The sequence below is a fragment of the Oncorhynchus keta genome, chromosome 10, assembly GCF_023373465.1.
Source record: "Oncorhynchus keta strain PuntledgeMale-10-30-2019 chromosome 10, Oket_V2, whole genome shotgun sequence".
In the NCBI taxonomy this organism is placed as follows: Eukaryota; Metazoa; Chordata; class Actinopteri; order Salmoniformes; family Salmonidae; genus Oncorhynchus; species Oncorhynchus keta.
The window spans coordinates 55,184,193-55,199,064 of NC_068430.1; the positions used below are offsets into that span (position 1 = coordinate 55,184,193).

At 44.1% G+C, this 14,872-nt stretch overlaps 1 protein-coding gene across 6 annotated transcripts in view; it reads right to left on the reverse strand.

The window, feature by feature from the left end:
• Window positions 1–14,872, reverse strand: part of LOC118388986 (tensin-2-like) — an 83,113-nt gene that overhangs the window by 37,808 nt on the left and 30,433 nt on the right. For 3 of the 6 annotated variants that reach the window (XM_052527307.1, XM_052527305.1, XM_035778634.2), the window contains one exon: window positions 2,285–2,331. Coding sequence is in view for 3 of the 6 variants with exons in the window: in XM_052527305.1 (XP_052383265.1) it covers window positions 2,285–2,331 (47 nt within the window). In the remaining 3 variants the exon portion in view is untranslated. Of the gene's footprint in view, window positions 1–2,284; window positions 2,335–14,872 lie in introns of all 6 variants that reach the window. The other 3 variants (XM_052527306.1, XM_052527304.1, XM_035778633.2) reach the window with 1 other exon arrangement.

The window sequence follows — 14,872 nt, forward strand, 5'->3', positions numbered from 1 at the left end:
TGTTCTTTAATATAAGCCTCTCAAACATAATCCAGGTAGAATCATTAATATAAGCCTCTCAAACATAATCCAGGTAGAATCAGGAATTCCCCAGGGTAGCTGTTTAGGCCCCTTGTTTTTTAAAATCTTTACTAACGACATGCCACTGGCTTTGAGTAAGGTCAGTGTGTCTATGTATGCGGACGACTCAACACTATACAGCTGCTACAGCGACAGAAATGACAGCAACACTTAAAGAGCTGCAGTTAGTATCGGAATGGGTAGCAAAGAATAAGATAGTCCTAAAAATTTACAAAACTAAAAGCATTGTATTTGGGATATATCATTCACTAAACCCTAAACCTCAACTACGTCTCGTATCGAATGATGTGGAAATTGAGCAAGTTGAGGTGACTAAACTGCTTGGCTGTGCTGGCTTGGCAGAAGCTAATGGGGATCCCTAATAAATACATTGCATCGGGGAAGTATTCAGACCCCTTCACTTTTTCCACATTTTGTTAATTTACAGCCTTACTATAAAATTGTTTTCCCTCATCAATCTACACACAATACCCCATAATGACAAAGCAAAAACAAGTTCAAACTACATCTTTAACTAAAATATCACGTTTACGTAAGTATTCAGATCCTTTACTCCGTACTTTGTTGAAGCACTTTTGGCAGCGATTACAGCCTCGAGTCTTCAGGGGTATGCCTAGCAAACCTGTATTTGGGGAGTTTCTCCCATTCTTCTCCGCTGATCCTCTCAAGCCCCGTCAGGTTGGATGTGGCGTGTCGTTGCACAGGTGTTTTCAGGTCTCTCCAGAGATGTTCGATCTGGTTCAAGTCCGGGCTCTGCCTGGACCACTCAAGGACATTCAGAGACTTGTCCCCAAGCCACTCATGCATTGTCTTGGTTCATGCATTGTCATTGACCCCCAGTCTGAGGTCCTGAGCGCTCTGGAGCAGGTTTTCATCAAGGATCAAGGATTTCTCTGTACGTTGATGACGGAGGCCACTGTTTTCTTGGGGACCTTCAATTCGTCAGAAATGTGTTGGCACCACGGGTAACACAATCCTGTCTCAGAGCTCTACGGATCATTTCTTTAACGTCATGGCTTGGTTTTTGCTCTGACATGCGCTGTAAACTGTGGGACTGAGGTGGGTGCCTTTCCAATCAATTGAATTTACCACAGGTGCACTCCAATCAAGTTGAAGAATCATCACAAGGATGATCAATGGAAACAGGATGCACATAATGGCAATTTCAAATCTCATAGCAAAGGGTCTGAATTTGCTTTGTCATTATAGGATATTGTGTTTAGATGTCTGTTTTCTTCTAACCCCTTTTTTCTCCTTTCATTTCATGGTATCCAATTAGTAGTAGTTACAGTCTTTTCTCATCGCTGCAACTCCTATACGGACTCGGGAGAGGCGAACGTCGAGAGCCACGCATCCTCCGAAACACAACCCAACCTAGCCGCACTGCTTCTTGAAGCCAGCCACACCAATATGTCGGAGGAAACACCGTACACCTGGCGCACTGGTCAGAGTGCACTGCGCCCGGGCCGCCACAGGAGTCGTGAGTGCGCGATGAGACAAGGATATTGCTGCCGGCCAAACCCGGACGACGCTGGGCCAATTGTGCGTCGCCCCATGGGCCTCCCGGTCGCGGCCAGCTGCGACAGAGCCTGGGCTCGAACCCAGAATCTCTGGTGGCACTGTATGTTTTGCGACCAATAAAACTTTATTTGATTTCACAGATCTTGTAAATTGGATGTGCCTCGGGATGAATATTGATCTCTCATAGAACACACAACAACAAGCTGTGTAGGTAAATAGGTCAACTATTCCACTATGGGGTTGTCTGATTTTGTTTTAATAACATTACAAAAATAGCAGCACCGGAAAGCTACATCTTAACTAATAAAGTATAAACTTTGAATTACTTTGCTAGTAGCTACAGTAGGCTACACCGCGATTTGAGTTGAGCGCCCTAGTGGTGCGTGTTATATAATATTTAGTTCCCTTCAGCTGAACATCGGAGTGTCAGCCTAAATCATGCATGTCAGTGCAGTACAATGTAACAGATATGTATTTATTTGAGAATACAATTATTTGGACATTTATTTGGCAGAACAGACATGCTTCTGTTTGAAGCGGACATCTCCAAAACGTCCATATGATGGAAATCTGTCGGAGAGACAGACAACTTAAACCCGATTAAATCACTGGCCTCATTTATCACTCTCTGCTATTGATTGAATCAAGTCCTTAACTACAATATATAAAACGTATTTGGTACCTGGGAAGGAAGATCCTCTTCTTATGGGACAGGGACTTAGTGGACCCCTGCTGAGAAAGAGGCATAAAGAGAGAGGGAACACATTAATGAAGTTGTACAGTTCAAAACGATAGAAATAAGAATGATACAGTGCATTCGGAAAGTATTCAGACCCTTTCACTTTTTCCACTTTGTTACATTATAGCCTTATTCTAAAATGTAGTAAATAGTCCCCCCCTCATCAATCTACACACAATACCACATAATGACAAACGAAAAAAAGGATAAGAAATGGAAAAAATGAAATGGAAATATCACATTTACATAATTATTCAGACCCTTCACTGAGCACTTTGTTGAAGCACCTTTGGTAGAGATAACAGCCTCGAGTCTTCTTGGGTATGACGCTACAAGCTTGGCCCACTGTATTTGGGGCGTTTCTGCCATTCTTCTCTGTAGAGCCTCTCAAGCTCTGTCAGGTTGGATGAGAAGCGTCGCTGCACAGTTTTTTTCAGGTCTCTCCAGAGATGTTCGATCTGGTTCAAGTCCGGGCTCTTGCTGGGCCACTCAAGGACATTCAGGGACTTGTCCCCAAGCCACTCCTGCATTGTCTTGGCTGTGTGCTTAGGGTCGTTGTACTGTCGGCCTGAGCTCCTAAGCGCTCTGGAGCAGGTTTTCATCAAGGATCTCTCTGTTCTTTGCTCCGTTAGCTAATTTTAGCTAATTTTTTCAAACTTATTTTCTTCTTTTGTTGCTTGTTTTGTCTCCCATTCAGCCTTGCAGTTTTCCTTTCTTTTCTTTTCAATGTAAAACATGTACATTTAAATATTTGTAGGATACATTTTTGTTCAGCAGCTTCTGATCAATTTTGGAACTCTTTCTTACCCTTTTCAGACATGCGGAATGTGCCACCTTGAAAGAGCCTTGGTTAAGGCATGTTTGACCGTAAGGGTACACTACGGCATTTTAAATGCCCGACACAAAACCTTCTCTGGAGCCAGTGAACAAGCATTTTACATGTCTGTAAAGGAATGCCGCTTCTGAAGTGGGACTAACATCCATCACTACCATAAACACAACACAGCACATCAATAAGCAACATGTATTGTCATCAGGGAAACAGTACAGAACCTTCTTTGCTGTAGCAGAATTCTGCTGTCTTAAAGGGTACAGACGTGGGCGGCACTCATTAAAATTGTCTGAAGGTTATCAGATGTCACTATCGACACGTTACTGTAGTGGTGTTCGATGTCTGTAAAGCAGTGGTCACCAACCGGTCGATCGCGATGACTAGAGAGTGATTCAATGAATACAGCAAAGAGCTGCTATGTTATGAGTTAAGGTTTAAGTTATTCGGCACTGTCAACACTTTGTTCAACACTTTTATAAGCCACAAAATGCGCGTTCTCCCTACTTCCACTCACGCCACAAACAGGAAAGTGTTTTTATAAGCTTGTTTTTTTTTTAAATATCGAGGAATATTTCACTTTCTTTGGTCATAGGAGTAACAACATGAATTGGTGCACGAGGCAGAAATAATGCAAAACGACTTGAGTTTTTTAAAAAATCAACCGGAAAACTGCCCCCTTTTTCTCAGAGGAGGGAGAGTGGAGAAACAGTGAGTCGGGTGCAGAGCATGTGAGCGGTGTGGTTGGAAATTCCGCTCATGGAGCAGTGAGTCCATTCCTACCTCTCTGCTAAAAACCTTTCTGCGCTCACAGGAAAGAAATATGCCTTCGATCCATTCATTAAAATCACAATTTAACCAACGCCCATATAAACTCATTAAAAAAAAGAAATGTCCTCTCACTGTGAGCTGCGTTTAGTTTCAGCAAATTTAACATGTGTAAATATTTGTATTTATTCAACAACTGAGACATAAACTGAACAAGTTCCACAGACATGTGACGAACAGAAATTGAATAATGTGTCCCTGAACAAAGGGGGGAGGGTCAAAATCAATAGCTCCCAAGTGGCGCAGTGGTCTAAGGCACTGCATCTCAGCTAGAGGCGTCACTACAGACAACCTGATTCGAATCCAGACTGTATCACCGGCTGTGATTGGGAGTTCCATAGGGCGGCGCACAATTGGCCCAGCGTCGTCTGAGCTTGGCCGGTGTAGGCCGTCATTGTAAATAAAAATTTGTTCTCAACTGACTTGTCTAGTTAAAGGTTAAATAAATGCAATTTTTTAAAAGTAACAGTCAGTATCTGGTGTGGCCACCAGCTGCATTAAGTACTGCAGTGCATCTCCTCCTCATGGACTGAACCAGATTTGCCAGTTCTTGCTGTGAGATGTTACCCCACTCTTCCAACAAGGCACCTGCAAGTTCCCGGACATTTCTGGGGGGAATGTCCCTAGCCCTCACCCTCCAATCCAACAGACGTGCTCAATGGGATTGAAATCAGTGCTCTTCACTGGCCATGGCAGAACACTGACATTCCTGTCTTACAGAAAATCAGCCATACTGCTCGTTCTGTGTGTGGTGGCATTGTCATGCTGGAGGGTCATGTCAGGATGAGCCTGCAGGAAGGGTACCACATGAGGGAGGAGGATGTCTTCCCTGTAACGCACAGCGTTGAGATTGCCTGCATTGACAACAAGCTCAGTCCGATGATGCTGTGACACACTGCCCCAGAACACAACGGACCCTCCACCTCGATCCCGCTCCAGAGTACAGGCCTCAGTGTAATGCTCATTCCTTCGACGATAAACGCGAATCCGACCATCACCCCTGGTGAGACAAAACCGTGACTCGTCAGTGAGGAACACATTTTGCCAGTCCTGTCTGGTCCAGTGACGGTGGGTTTTTTCCCCATAGGCTACGTTGTTGCCAGTGATGTCTGGTGAGGACCTGCCTTACAACAGGCCTACAAGCCCTCAGTCCAGCATCTCTCAGCCTATTGCAGATAGTCGGAGCACTGATGGAGGAATTGTGCGTTCCTGGTGTAACTCAGGTAGTTGTTGTTGCCATCTGTACCTGTCCTGCAGGTGTGATGTTCGGACGTACCGATCCTGTGCAGGTGTTGTTACACGTGGTCTGCCACTGTGAGGACGATCCGCTGTCCGTCCTGTCTCCCTGTAGCGCTGTCTTAGGCGTCTCACAGTAAGGACATCGCAATTTCTTGCCCTGGCCACATCTGCAGTGCTCATGCCTCCTTGCAGCATGCCTAAGGCATGTTCACGCAGATGAACAGGGACCCTGGGCAACTTTCTTTCTGTGTTTTTCAGAGTCAGTAGAAAGGCCTCTTTAGTGTCCTAAGTTGGTAGCATCAAAGCTATCACTGCTGCTCTTTCCCTCCCTCTGACTGACCATCAGATGCAGGCCCTCAGCTAATTATGCTCACTCAACTGTGCCTCACTAGTAATAAAACAAATGTATAATTTTTTTTAATGGTCTGAGAAGAATAACAGACAGGGCAATTCAGTCATAGCCAAAATGCAGTGATAATGTATTGGGCCTATAGCCTACTGCACAAACCTCATTGCTACAGAACTATTAAGGCCTAGGCTTACGTTTTTTTAAAGTCATGTTTAAAATTAAACCTGAGTGGTAAATCTCGGGCTTGGATTTTGACTCAAAGTAATCTCGACTCAGAAAAGGTTGGTGACCACTGCTGAAAAGGGTATCTCTCTCTCTCGATCTCGCTCAACAGCTGGACAGGAAATACTGCTGCAGTCATGCTGTCATCACAGATTTCAGCTTCCACATGACAGACCAGTGGGGCATGATGCCAGACTGTCACACACACAGATATATGCACTACACGGATATACAAACTGCATCATGTCCCAGAGAGGCAGAAATTAATCTGTCTAAACTGCTTTGTAGTCCTACACTGAAACGTGCCGTATACTATACTTCACAACCTGTGATAATACAGAATGTATGTAGTCATCGATGTTCAATGAATGAGGCGCAGTAAGTGAGCAAGTGCGCACTGCACACATTGGAGAGAATTACAGCCCGTATGTCATAATTGATTCTGTTTGGTATTTCACACTTGTTAAGCCTGTTTATGACTAACAATCTATTAACATTTTTCAATTCGATCTGTTTATTGTTACAACTAGAGGGTACACTGCCACACCATCCCTCCTCATCTGAGAAAGGGAGGGAGGGAGGAGTACAGGGGTAGAGTTGGGCCAAAATAAACACCAGATTACGTCTCCCTCCCTAGCTGGCAATTAGACAGGCGTTTACTGAATGCACAAAGGCCTCCTCTTCATTCCATATACTTACGAACAAATGTGAAGATAGAAAAACACAAGCCAATATACATTTACAAAAGCAGCAAGCACAAAATGAACACTGTCCCATACAGACACATACACACACTGGTATTGTACTGGACTCCCTTTTGCCTCCAGAACAGCCTAAATTCTACAAGGTGTGACATTCACACATTGCTCAATTAGTCTCAAGGGACCTAACGTGTACTAGGAAAACATTCCCCACACCATTACACCACCAGCCTGTCATGTTGACACCAGGCAGGATGGGGTCATGGATTCATGCTGCTAAAGCCAAATCCTGACTCTGCCATCAGCATGACACAACAGGAACAGGGAATTGTCTTTGTGTGTGTGTGTGTGTGTGTGTGTGTGTGTGTGTGTGTGTGTGTGTGTGTGTGTGTGTGTGTGTGTGTGTGTGTGTGTGTGTGTGTGTGTGTGTGTGTGTGTGTGTGTGTGTGTGTGTGTGTGTGTGTGTGTGTGTGTGTGTGTGTGTGTGTGTGTGTTTTCTTCTGTGTGTGTGTCCTTGAGAGTCTGGAATGAAGAGGCCTCAGTCACACGCACATAAGCTGTGTACCAGTTTTAAGAAATCAATACCATATGGTTAAGCGCTGTTGTTTTACAGACTACTGCACACACGTCAATATCAGTGGACCACAATGTACAGTAAAAAGGAGCCACAGGAACATACTGACCCTAACTGAGTACAGGGGAATGATATTATACCCATATAAACTCATCTCTGCCGTTTCGTGATTAGACTAAATTAGACTAACTCTAATCTTAGTTTTAGACACAATGCAGATGACTGGAATGAAAACATGTCAGGGAAAAATGTGAAGAGGGGTGATATGAAACGAAACGGAGTCGGAAAGAGAAGACCAGAAACAAGAACAGGGAGGGGGACAGGGAGTGAGGGATGGACAGAGAGATGGAGGGGAAGGTAGAGAGAGAGAGAACGCAATAGAGGATATGGAGATATATATAGAGAGATGGAGGGGAAGGTAGAGAGAGAGAGAACGCAATAGAGGATATGGAGGTATATATAGAGAGATGGAGGGGTATATAGAGAGATGGAGGGGAAGGTAGAGAGAGAGAACACAATAGAGGATATGGAGATATATATAGAGAGATGGAGGGGTATATAGAGAGATGGAGGGGAAGGTAGAGAGAGAGAGAGAGAACACAATAGAGGATATGGAGATATATATAGAGAGATGGAGCGGAAGGTAGAGAGAGAGAGAACGCAATAGAGGATATGGAGATATATAGAGAGATGGAGGGGAAGGTAGAGAGAGAGAGAGAACGCAATAGAGGATATGGAGATATATATAGAGAGATGGAGCGGAAGGTAGAGAGAGAGAGAACGCAATAGAGGATATGGAGATATATATAGAGAGATGGAGCGGAAGGTAGAGAGAGAGAGAACGCAATAGAGGATATGGAGATATATATAGAGAGATGGAGGGGAAGGTAGAGAGAGAGAGAACGCAATAGAGGATATGGAGGTATATATAGAGAGATGGAGGGGAAGGTAGAGATAGAGAGAACGCAATAGAGGATATGGAGGTATATATAGAGAGATGGAGGGGAAGGTAGAGAGAGAGAGAACGCAATAGAGGATATGGAGATATATATAGCGAGAGATGGAGCGGAAGGTAGAGAGAGAGAGAACGCAATAGAGGATATGGAGATATATATAGAGAGATGGAGGGGAAGGTAGAGAGAGAGAGAACGCAATAGAGGATATGGAGATATATATAGAGAGATGGAGGGGAAGGTAGAGAGAGAGAGAACGCAATAGAGGATATGGGGATATATATAGAGAGATGGAGGGGAAGGTTAGAGAGAGAGAGAGAGAGAACGCAATAGAGGATATGGAGGTATATATAGAGAGATGTATACAGTGCATTCGAAAAGTATTCAGACACCTTGACTTTCCCCCCCATTTTGTTACGTTACAGCCTTATTCTAAAATAAATTACATGTATTTTTTCCCTCATCAATCTACACACAATACCTCACAATGACAAAGCGAAAACAGGTTTAGACATTTTTGTATTTAGACCCTTTGCTATGAAACTCGAAATTTGATCATCCTTGAGATGTTTCTACAACTTGGAGTCCACCTGTGGTAAATTAAATTGATTGGACATGATTTGGAAAGGCACAAACTTGTCTATATAAAGGTCCCACAGTTGACAGTGCACATCAGAGCACTTCAACCCTACAGTACCCTCCAAGCTCATCATTAAGTTCCGAGCCCTGGGTCTGAACCCCGCCCTGTGCAACTGGGTCCTGGACTTCCTGACGGGCCGTCCCCAGGTGGTGAAGGTAGGTAACACCTCCACTTATCCTCAACACAGGGGCCCCACAAGGGTCCGTGCTTAGCCTTCTCCTCTACTCCCTGTTCACCCATGACTGCGTGGCCACGCACGCCTCCAATTCAATCAAAGACGACACAACAGTAATATGCCTGATTACCAACAATGACGATATAGCTTACAGGGAGGAGGTGAGGGCCCTGGGAGAGTGGTGCCAGGAAAATAACCTCTCACTCAACGTCAACAAAACAAAGCAGCTGATTTTGGACTTCAGGAAACAGCAGAGGGAGCACTTGCCTATCCACATCGATGGGAATGCAGTGGAGAAGGTGGAACGCTTCAAGTTCCTCGGCGTACACATCACTGACGATCTGAAATTGTCCACCTACACAGATAGTGTGGTGAAGAAGGCGCAACCATACCTCTTCAACCTCAGCAAGCTGAAGAAATATGGCTTGGCCTTTAAAACCCTCACAAACCTTTAAAGATGCACCATTGAGAACATCCTGTCGGGCTGTATCACACTGGCGCAGCAATTGCACAGCTCGCAACTGCAGGGCTCTCCAGAGGGTGGTGCAGTCTGCCCAACACATCCGGGTGCAAATTACCTACCCTCCAGGACACCTACAGCACCGGATGTCACAGGAAGGCCTTCCACCCGGCTAGCAATATATGGCAGCACAATAGAGGCTGCTGCGCTATATACCTAGACTTGGAATCACTGACCACTTGAATAATGGAACACTAGTCACTTTAACAATGTATAAATATTGTTTACATACTGCTTTACTCATCTCATATGTATATACTGTATTCTAATCAACTGTATTTTATTCAATGCCTCTATGACATTGCACAATCTAATATTTATATATTTATTTTACTTTTATTGTTGTTAATTGTTAGATACCAATGCACTATTGGAGCTAGGAACATAAGCATTTCGCTACACCCGCAATAACATCTGCTAAATATGTGTTTGTGACCAATAAAATGGGATTTGTCCATAGCGCTCCAAGACAGGATTTTGTCGAGGCACATATCTGGGGAAGGGTACCAAAACATTTCTGCAGCATTGACGGTCCCCAAGAACACAGTGGCCTCCATCATTCTTAACGGGAAGAAGTTTGGAAACACCAAGTATCTTTCTAGAGCTGGCCGCCTGACCAAACTGAGCAATCGGGGTAGAAGGGCCTTGGTCAGGGAGGTGACCAAGAACCTGATGGTCACTCTGACAGAGCTCCAGAGTTCCTATGTGGAGATGGGAAAACCTTCCAGAAGGACAACCATATCTGCAGCACTCCACCAATTAGGCCTGTATCGTAGAGTGACCAGACAGAAGGCTCTCCTCAGTAAAAGGCACAGGACAGCCCGCTTGGAGTTTGCCAAAACGGCACCTAAAAACTCTCAGACCATAAGAGACATTCTCTGTTCTGATGAAACCAAGATTGAACTGTTTGGCCTGAATGCCAAGTGTCATGTCTGGAGGAAACATGGCACCATCTAATACAAGGGAGGCATGGGTAGCAGCATCATGCTGTGTAGATGTTTTTCAGAGGCAGGGACTGGGAGACTTGTCAGGATCGAGGGAAAGATGAACAGAGCAAAGTACAGAGAGATCCTTGATGAAAACCTGCTCCAGAGTGCTCAGGACCTCAGACCGGGGCGAAGGTTCACCTTCCAACAGGACAACGACCCTAAGCACACAGCCAAGACAACGCAGGAGTGCCTTTGGGACAAGTCTATGAATGTCCGGACTTGATCCCGATCGAGCATCTCTGGAGAGACCTGAAGAAAGCTGTGCAGCGACACTCCACATCCAACCTGTCAGAGGATTTTTTTATTTATTTAATCTTTATTTAACTAGGCAAGTCAGTTAAGAACAAATTCTTATTTACAATGACGGCCTACCCCAGCCAAACTCCGACAACGCTGGGCCAATTGTATGAGCCCCTATGGGACTCCCAATCACGGCCGGATGTGATACAGCCTGGATTCGAACCAAGGACTGTAGTGATAAATCTTGCACGGAGATGCAGTGGCTTAGACTGCTGTACCACTTGGGAACGTGAGAAGATCTGCAGAGAAGAATGGGAGAAACTCCTCAAATACAGGTGTGCCAAGCTTGTAGTGTCATACCCAATAATACTTTGAGGCTGTAATCGCTGCCAAAGGTGCTTCAACAAAGTACTGAGTAAAAGGACTGAATACTTTTGTAAATGTAATATTTCAGCTTTTTCTTTTTAATAACCATTTTGGGCTTTGTCATTATGGGGTATTGTCTGTAGAATGATGAGGGGAAAACATATTTTATCCATTATACACTGCCTTCAGAAAGTATTCTTACTCCTTGACGTTTTCACATTTTGTTGTGTAACAGTCTGAATTCAACATGGAGGATTTTTCTCACCCATCTACACACAATACCCCATAAGGGCAAAGTGAAAACACGTTTTAATGTTTGCACATTTATTGAAAATGAAATGTATTTACGTAAGTATTCACATTCCTGAGTTAATAATTTGTAGAAGAACCTTTGGCAGCAATTACAGCTGTGAGTCTTTCTGGGTAAGTCTCAGAGCTTTTCACACCCGGGTTGGTTGTCAAATTGGTTGTTGGATCATTGTTCGACAACCACTTTCAGGTCTTGCCATAGACTTTCAAGTAGATTTTAGTCAAACTAACTCAGGCCACTCAGGTACATTCACTGTCTTCTTGGTAAGCAACTCCAAGGTTGATTTGGACTTGTGTTTTAGGTTATTGTCCTGTTGAAAGCTGAATTCATCTCCCAGTGTCTGGTGGAATGCAGACAACCACGTTTTCCTCCAGGATTTTGCCTGTGCTTAGCTCCATTCTGTTTCTTTTTTTTTACACTGAAAAAAACTCCCCAGTCCTTAATAATTACAAGCATACCCAAAACTTAAAATAAACTAAAAATGTTATTTGTCACATGCTACCGAATAAAACAGGTGTAGACCTTAGTGAAATGCTTACATACAAGCCCTTAACCAACAATGCAGTTAAGAAAAAATACCTAAAAAAAGAAGAAATAAAACAAATAATTAAAGAGCAGCTGTAAAATAAAAATAGCAAAGCTATATACAGGGAGTACCGGTCCAGAGTCAATGTGCAGGGGCACTGGTTAGTCGAGGTAACTGAGGTAATATGTACATGTAGGTAGAGTTATTAAAGTGACTTTGCATAGATAATAAACAGAGCATAGCAACAGCGTAAAATATGGGGGCAATGCAAATAGTCTGGGTAGCCATTGGATAAGAAGTTCAGGAGTCTATGGCTTGGGGGTAGAAGCTGTTTAGAACCCTCTTGGACCTAGACTTGGCGCTCCGGGACCGCATGATGTGGACACCTAGGAACTTGAAGCTCAACCTGTTCCTCCACAGCCTCGTCGATGAGAATGGGGGCGTGCTCGGTCCTCCTTTTCCTGTAGTCCACAATCATCTCCTTTGTCTTGATCTGACTTCATCCCTATAGGCTGTCCTGTCATTGTCGGTGATCAGGCCTACCACAGTCGTGTCATCGGCAAACTTAATGACGGTGTTGGAGTCGTGCCTGGCCATGTAGTCATGAGTGAACAGGGAGTACAGGAGGGGACTGAGCACACACCCCTGAGGGGCCCCCGTGTTGAGGATTAGCGTGGCGGATGGGTTGTTACCTATCCTTACCACCTGGGGGCGGCCCGTCAGGAATTCCAGCATCCAGTTGCAGAGGGAGGTGTTTAGTCCCAGGGTCCTTAGCTTAGTGATGAGCTTTGATGGCATTATGGCGTTGAATGCTGAGCTTTAGTCAATGAATGGCATTCTCACATAGGTGTTCCTTTTGTCCAGGTGTGAAAGGACAGTGTGGAGTGCATTAGAGATTGCATCATCTGTGGATCTGTTGGGGCGGTATTAGAGTGGGTGTAGGGTAGTGATGTTGATGTGAGCCATGACCAGCCTTTCAAAGCACTTCATGGCTACAGATGTGAGTGCTACCTTATTGTTCTTGGGCACAGGGACTATAGTGGTCTGCTTGGAACATGTTGGTGTTACAGACTCGGACAGGTTGAAAATGTGAGTGAAGATACTTGCCAGTTGGTCAGCGCATGCGAGGAGTACATGTCTTGGTCATCTGTCTGGCCCTGAGGCCTTGTTAATTTTGACCTGTATAAAGGTCTTAATCGCATCGGCACCGGAGAGCGTGATCACACAGTCGTCTGGAACAGCTGATGCTCTCATGCATGCTTCAGTGTTACTTGTCTCGAAGCAAGCATATAAGTAATTTAGCTCGTCTGGTAGGCTTGTGTCACTGGGCAGCTCTCGGCTGTGCTTCCCTTTGTAGTCATGTAGTCATATAGTAGTTTGCAAGCCCTGCCACATCCGACGAGCGTCGGAGCCGGTGTAGTACGATTCAATCTTAGTCCAGTATTGACGCTTTGCCTGTTTGATGGTTCATCGGAGGGCATAGCAGGATTTCATATAAGCTTCCGGGTTAGAGTCCCACTCCTTGAAAGCAGAAGCTCTACCCTTTAGCTCAGTGTGGATGTTGCCTGTAATCCATGGCTTCTGGTTGGGGTTTGTACAGTTGAAGTCAGAAGTTTACATACACTTAGGTTGGAGTCATTAAAACTACTTTTTCAACGACTCAACAAATCTCTTGTTAACATACATTAGTTCTGGAAAGTCGGTTGGGACATCTACAGTGGGCTCCAAAATTACTGGCAATACACAAATACTTTTAAAAAATGTATCAACAATATAATTATAGAGATAAATTCAAAATACCAACATGTGAGAAATACTGTACTTTATTAATGTTTCAATGGAACCCGCCAAAATCATACAATTATTTAATCCAAAATACATTTCACCAAAATCAAGTTTCATAATTATAGGCACTCCTCATTTAGTACTTGGTGCCACCACCTCTGGCAAGGATAACAGCATGGAGTCTTTTCCTGTAATGTTTGACAAGGTTAAGGAACACATTTGGTGGGATTTTGGACCATTCCTCTATGCAGATCCTTTCAAGATCCTTCACATTCTTGGGATTGCTGTTATCAACTCCCCTCTTCAACTCAGCCCACAGGTTTTAGATTGGATTGAGGTCCGGCAACTGAGATGGCCATGGCAGAAGATTGGTTTTGTTGTCACAGAACCATTTCTGTGTGGATCTTGAGGTATGTTTTTGGTCATTGTCTTGTTGGAAAGTCCACATTACAGCCAAGTCCCAGCCTTCTGGCAGAGGCAACCAGATTGTCAGCCAAAATTGCCTGATACTTGGTGGAATTCATTATGCCATCAATCTTAACCAGTGCCTCTGGACCTCTGGAATTAAATCAGCCCCAACACATCACTGACCCACCACCATATTTCACCGTGAGTATGAGGTGCCTGTCCTTGTATGCATCTGTTTCGATGCCAAACATGCCGATGCTGTATCGTTCAATTTTGGTCTCCTCTGACCATAGCACCTTCTTCCAATCATAATTTAAATTACGTTTGGCAAACTCCAAGCGCTTGAGTCTGTGTCTTGGGGTCATTAAGGGCTTTCTTTTGGCAACCCTTCCAAAGAGCCTGTGGTTGTGGAGGTGGCCACCAAGGCCTGGAATTCTTTCACAGTGATTCTTGTGGATTTTGTTGCTTCTCACCATCCTCCTCCCTATCCTGGGGGGCAAAATGCATTTGCGTCCTCTACCCGTGAGGTTTTCAACTGTTCCATATCTTTTGAATTTATTTATATTTGCCCTGACAGTGCAATCGTTTGTGGATCTTCTTGTAGCCATTACCAGATTTATCAAGGGTTACGACCATCTGTCCCTTCTGAATTGCCAGTTCTTTTTTCTTCATGGTGTTGGATGACAAAGGGATATTGCATTCGTGTTACACCATTTTTATACCCTAGTGGAAAAGGAAATGATGCAATGGCTCAATATAGTTCCTTAACATTTAGATAAACTTAAGTGGAATTTAATTCCTAGTTTAATTTTGGTAGATGTTATTTACAATAATATTTAAGGATGCCATTAATTATGAAACCTTGACGTGGAGGACA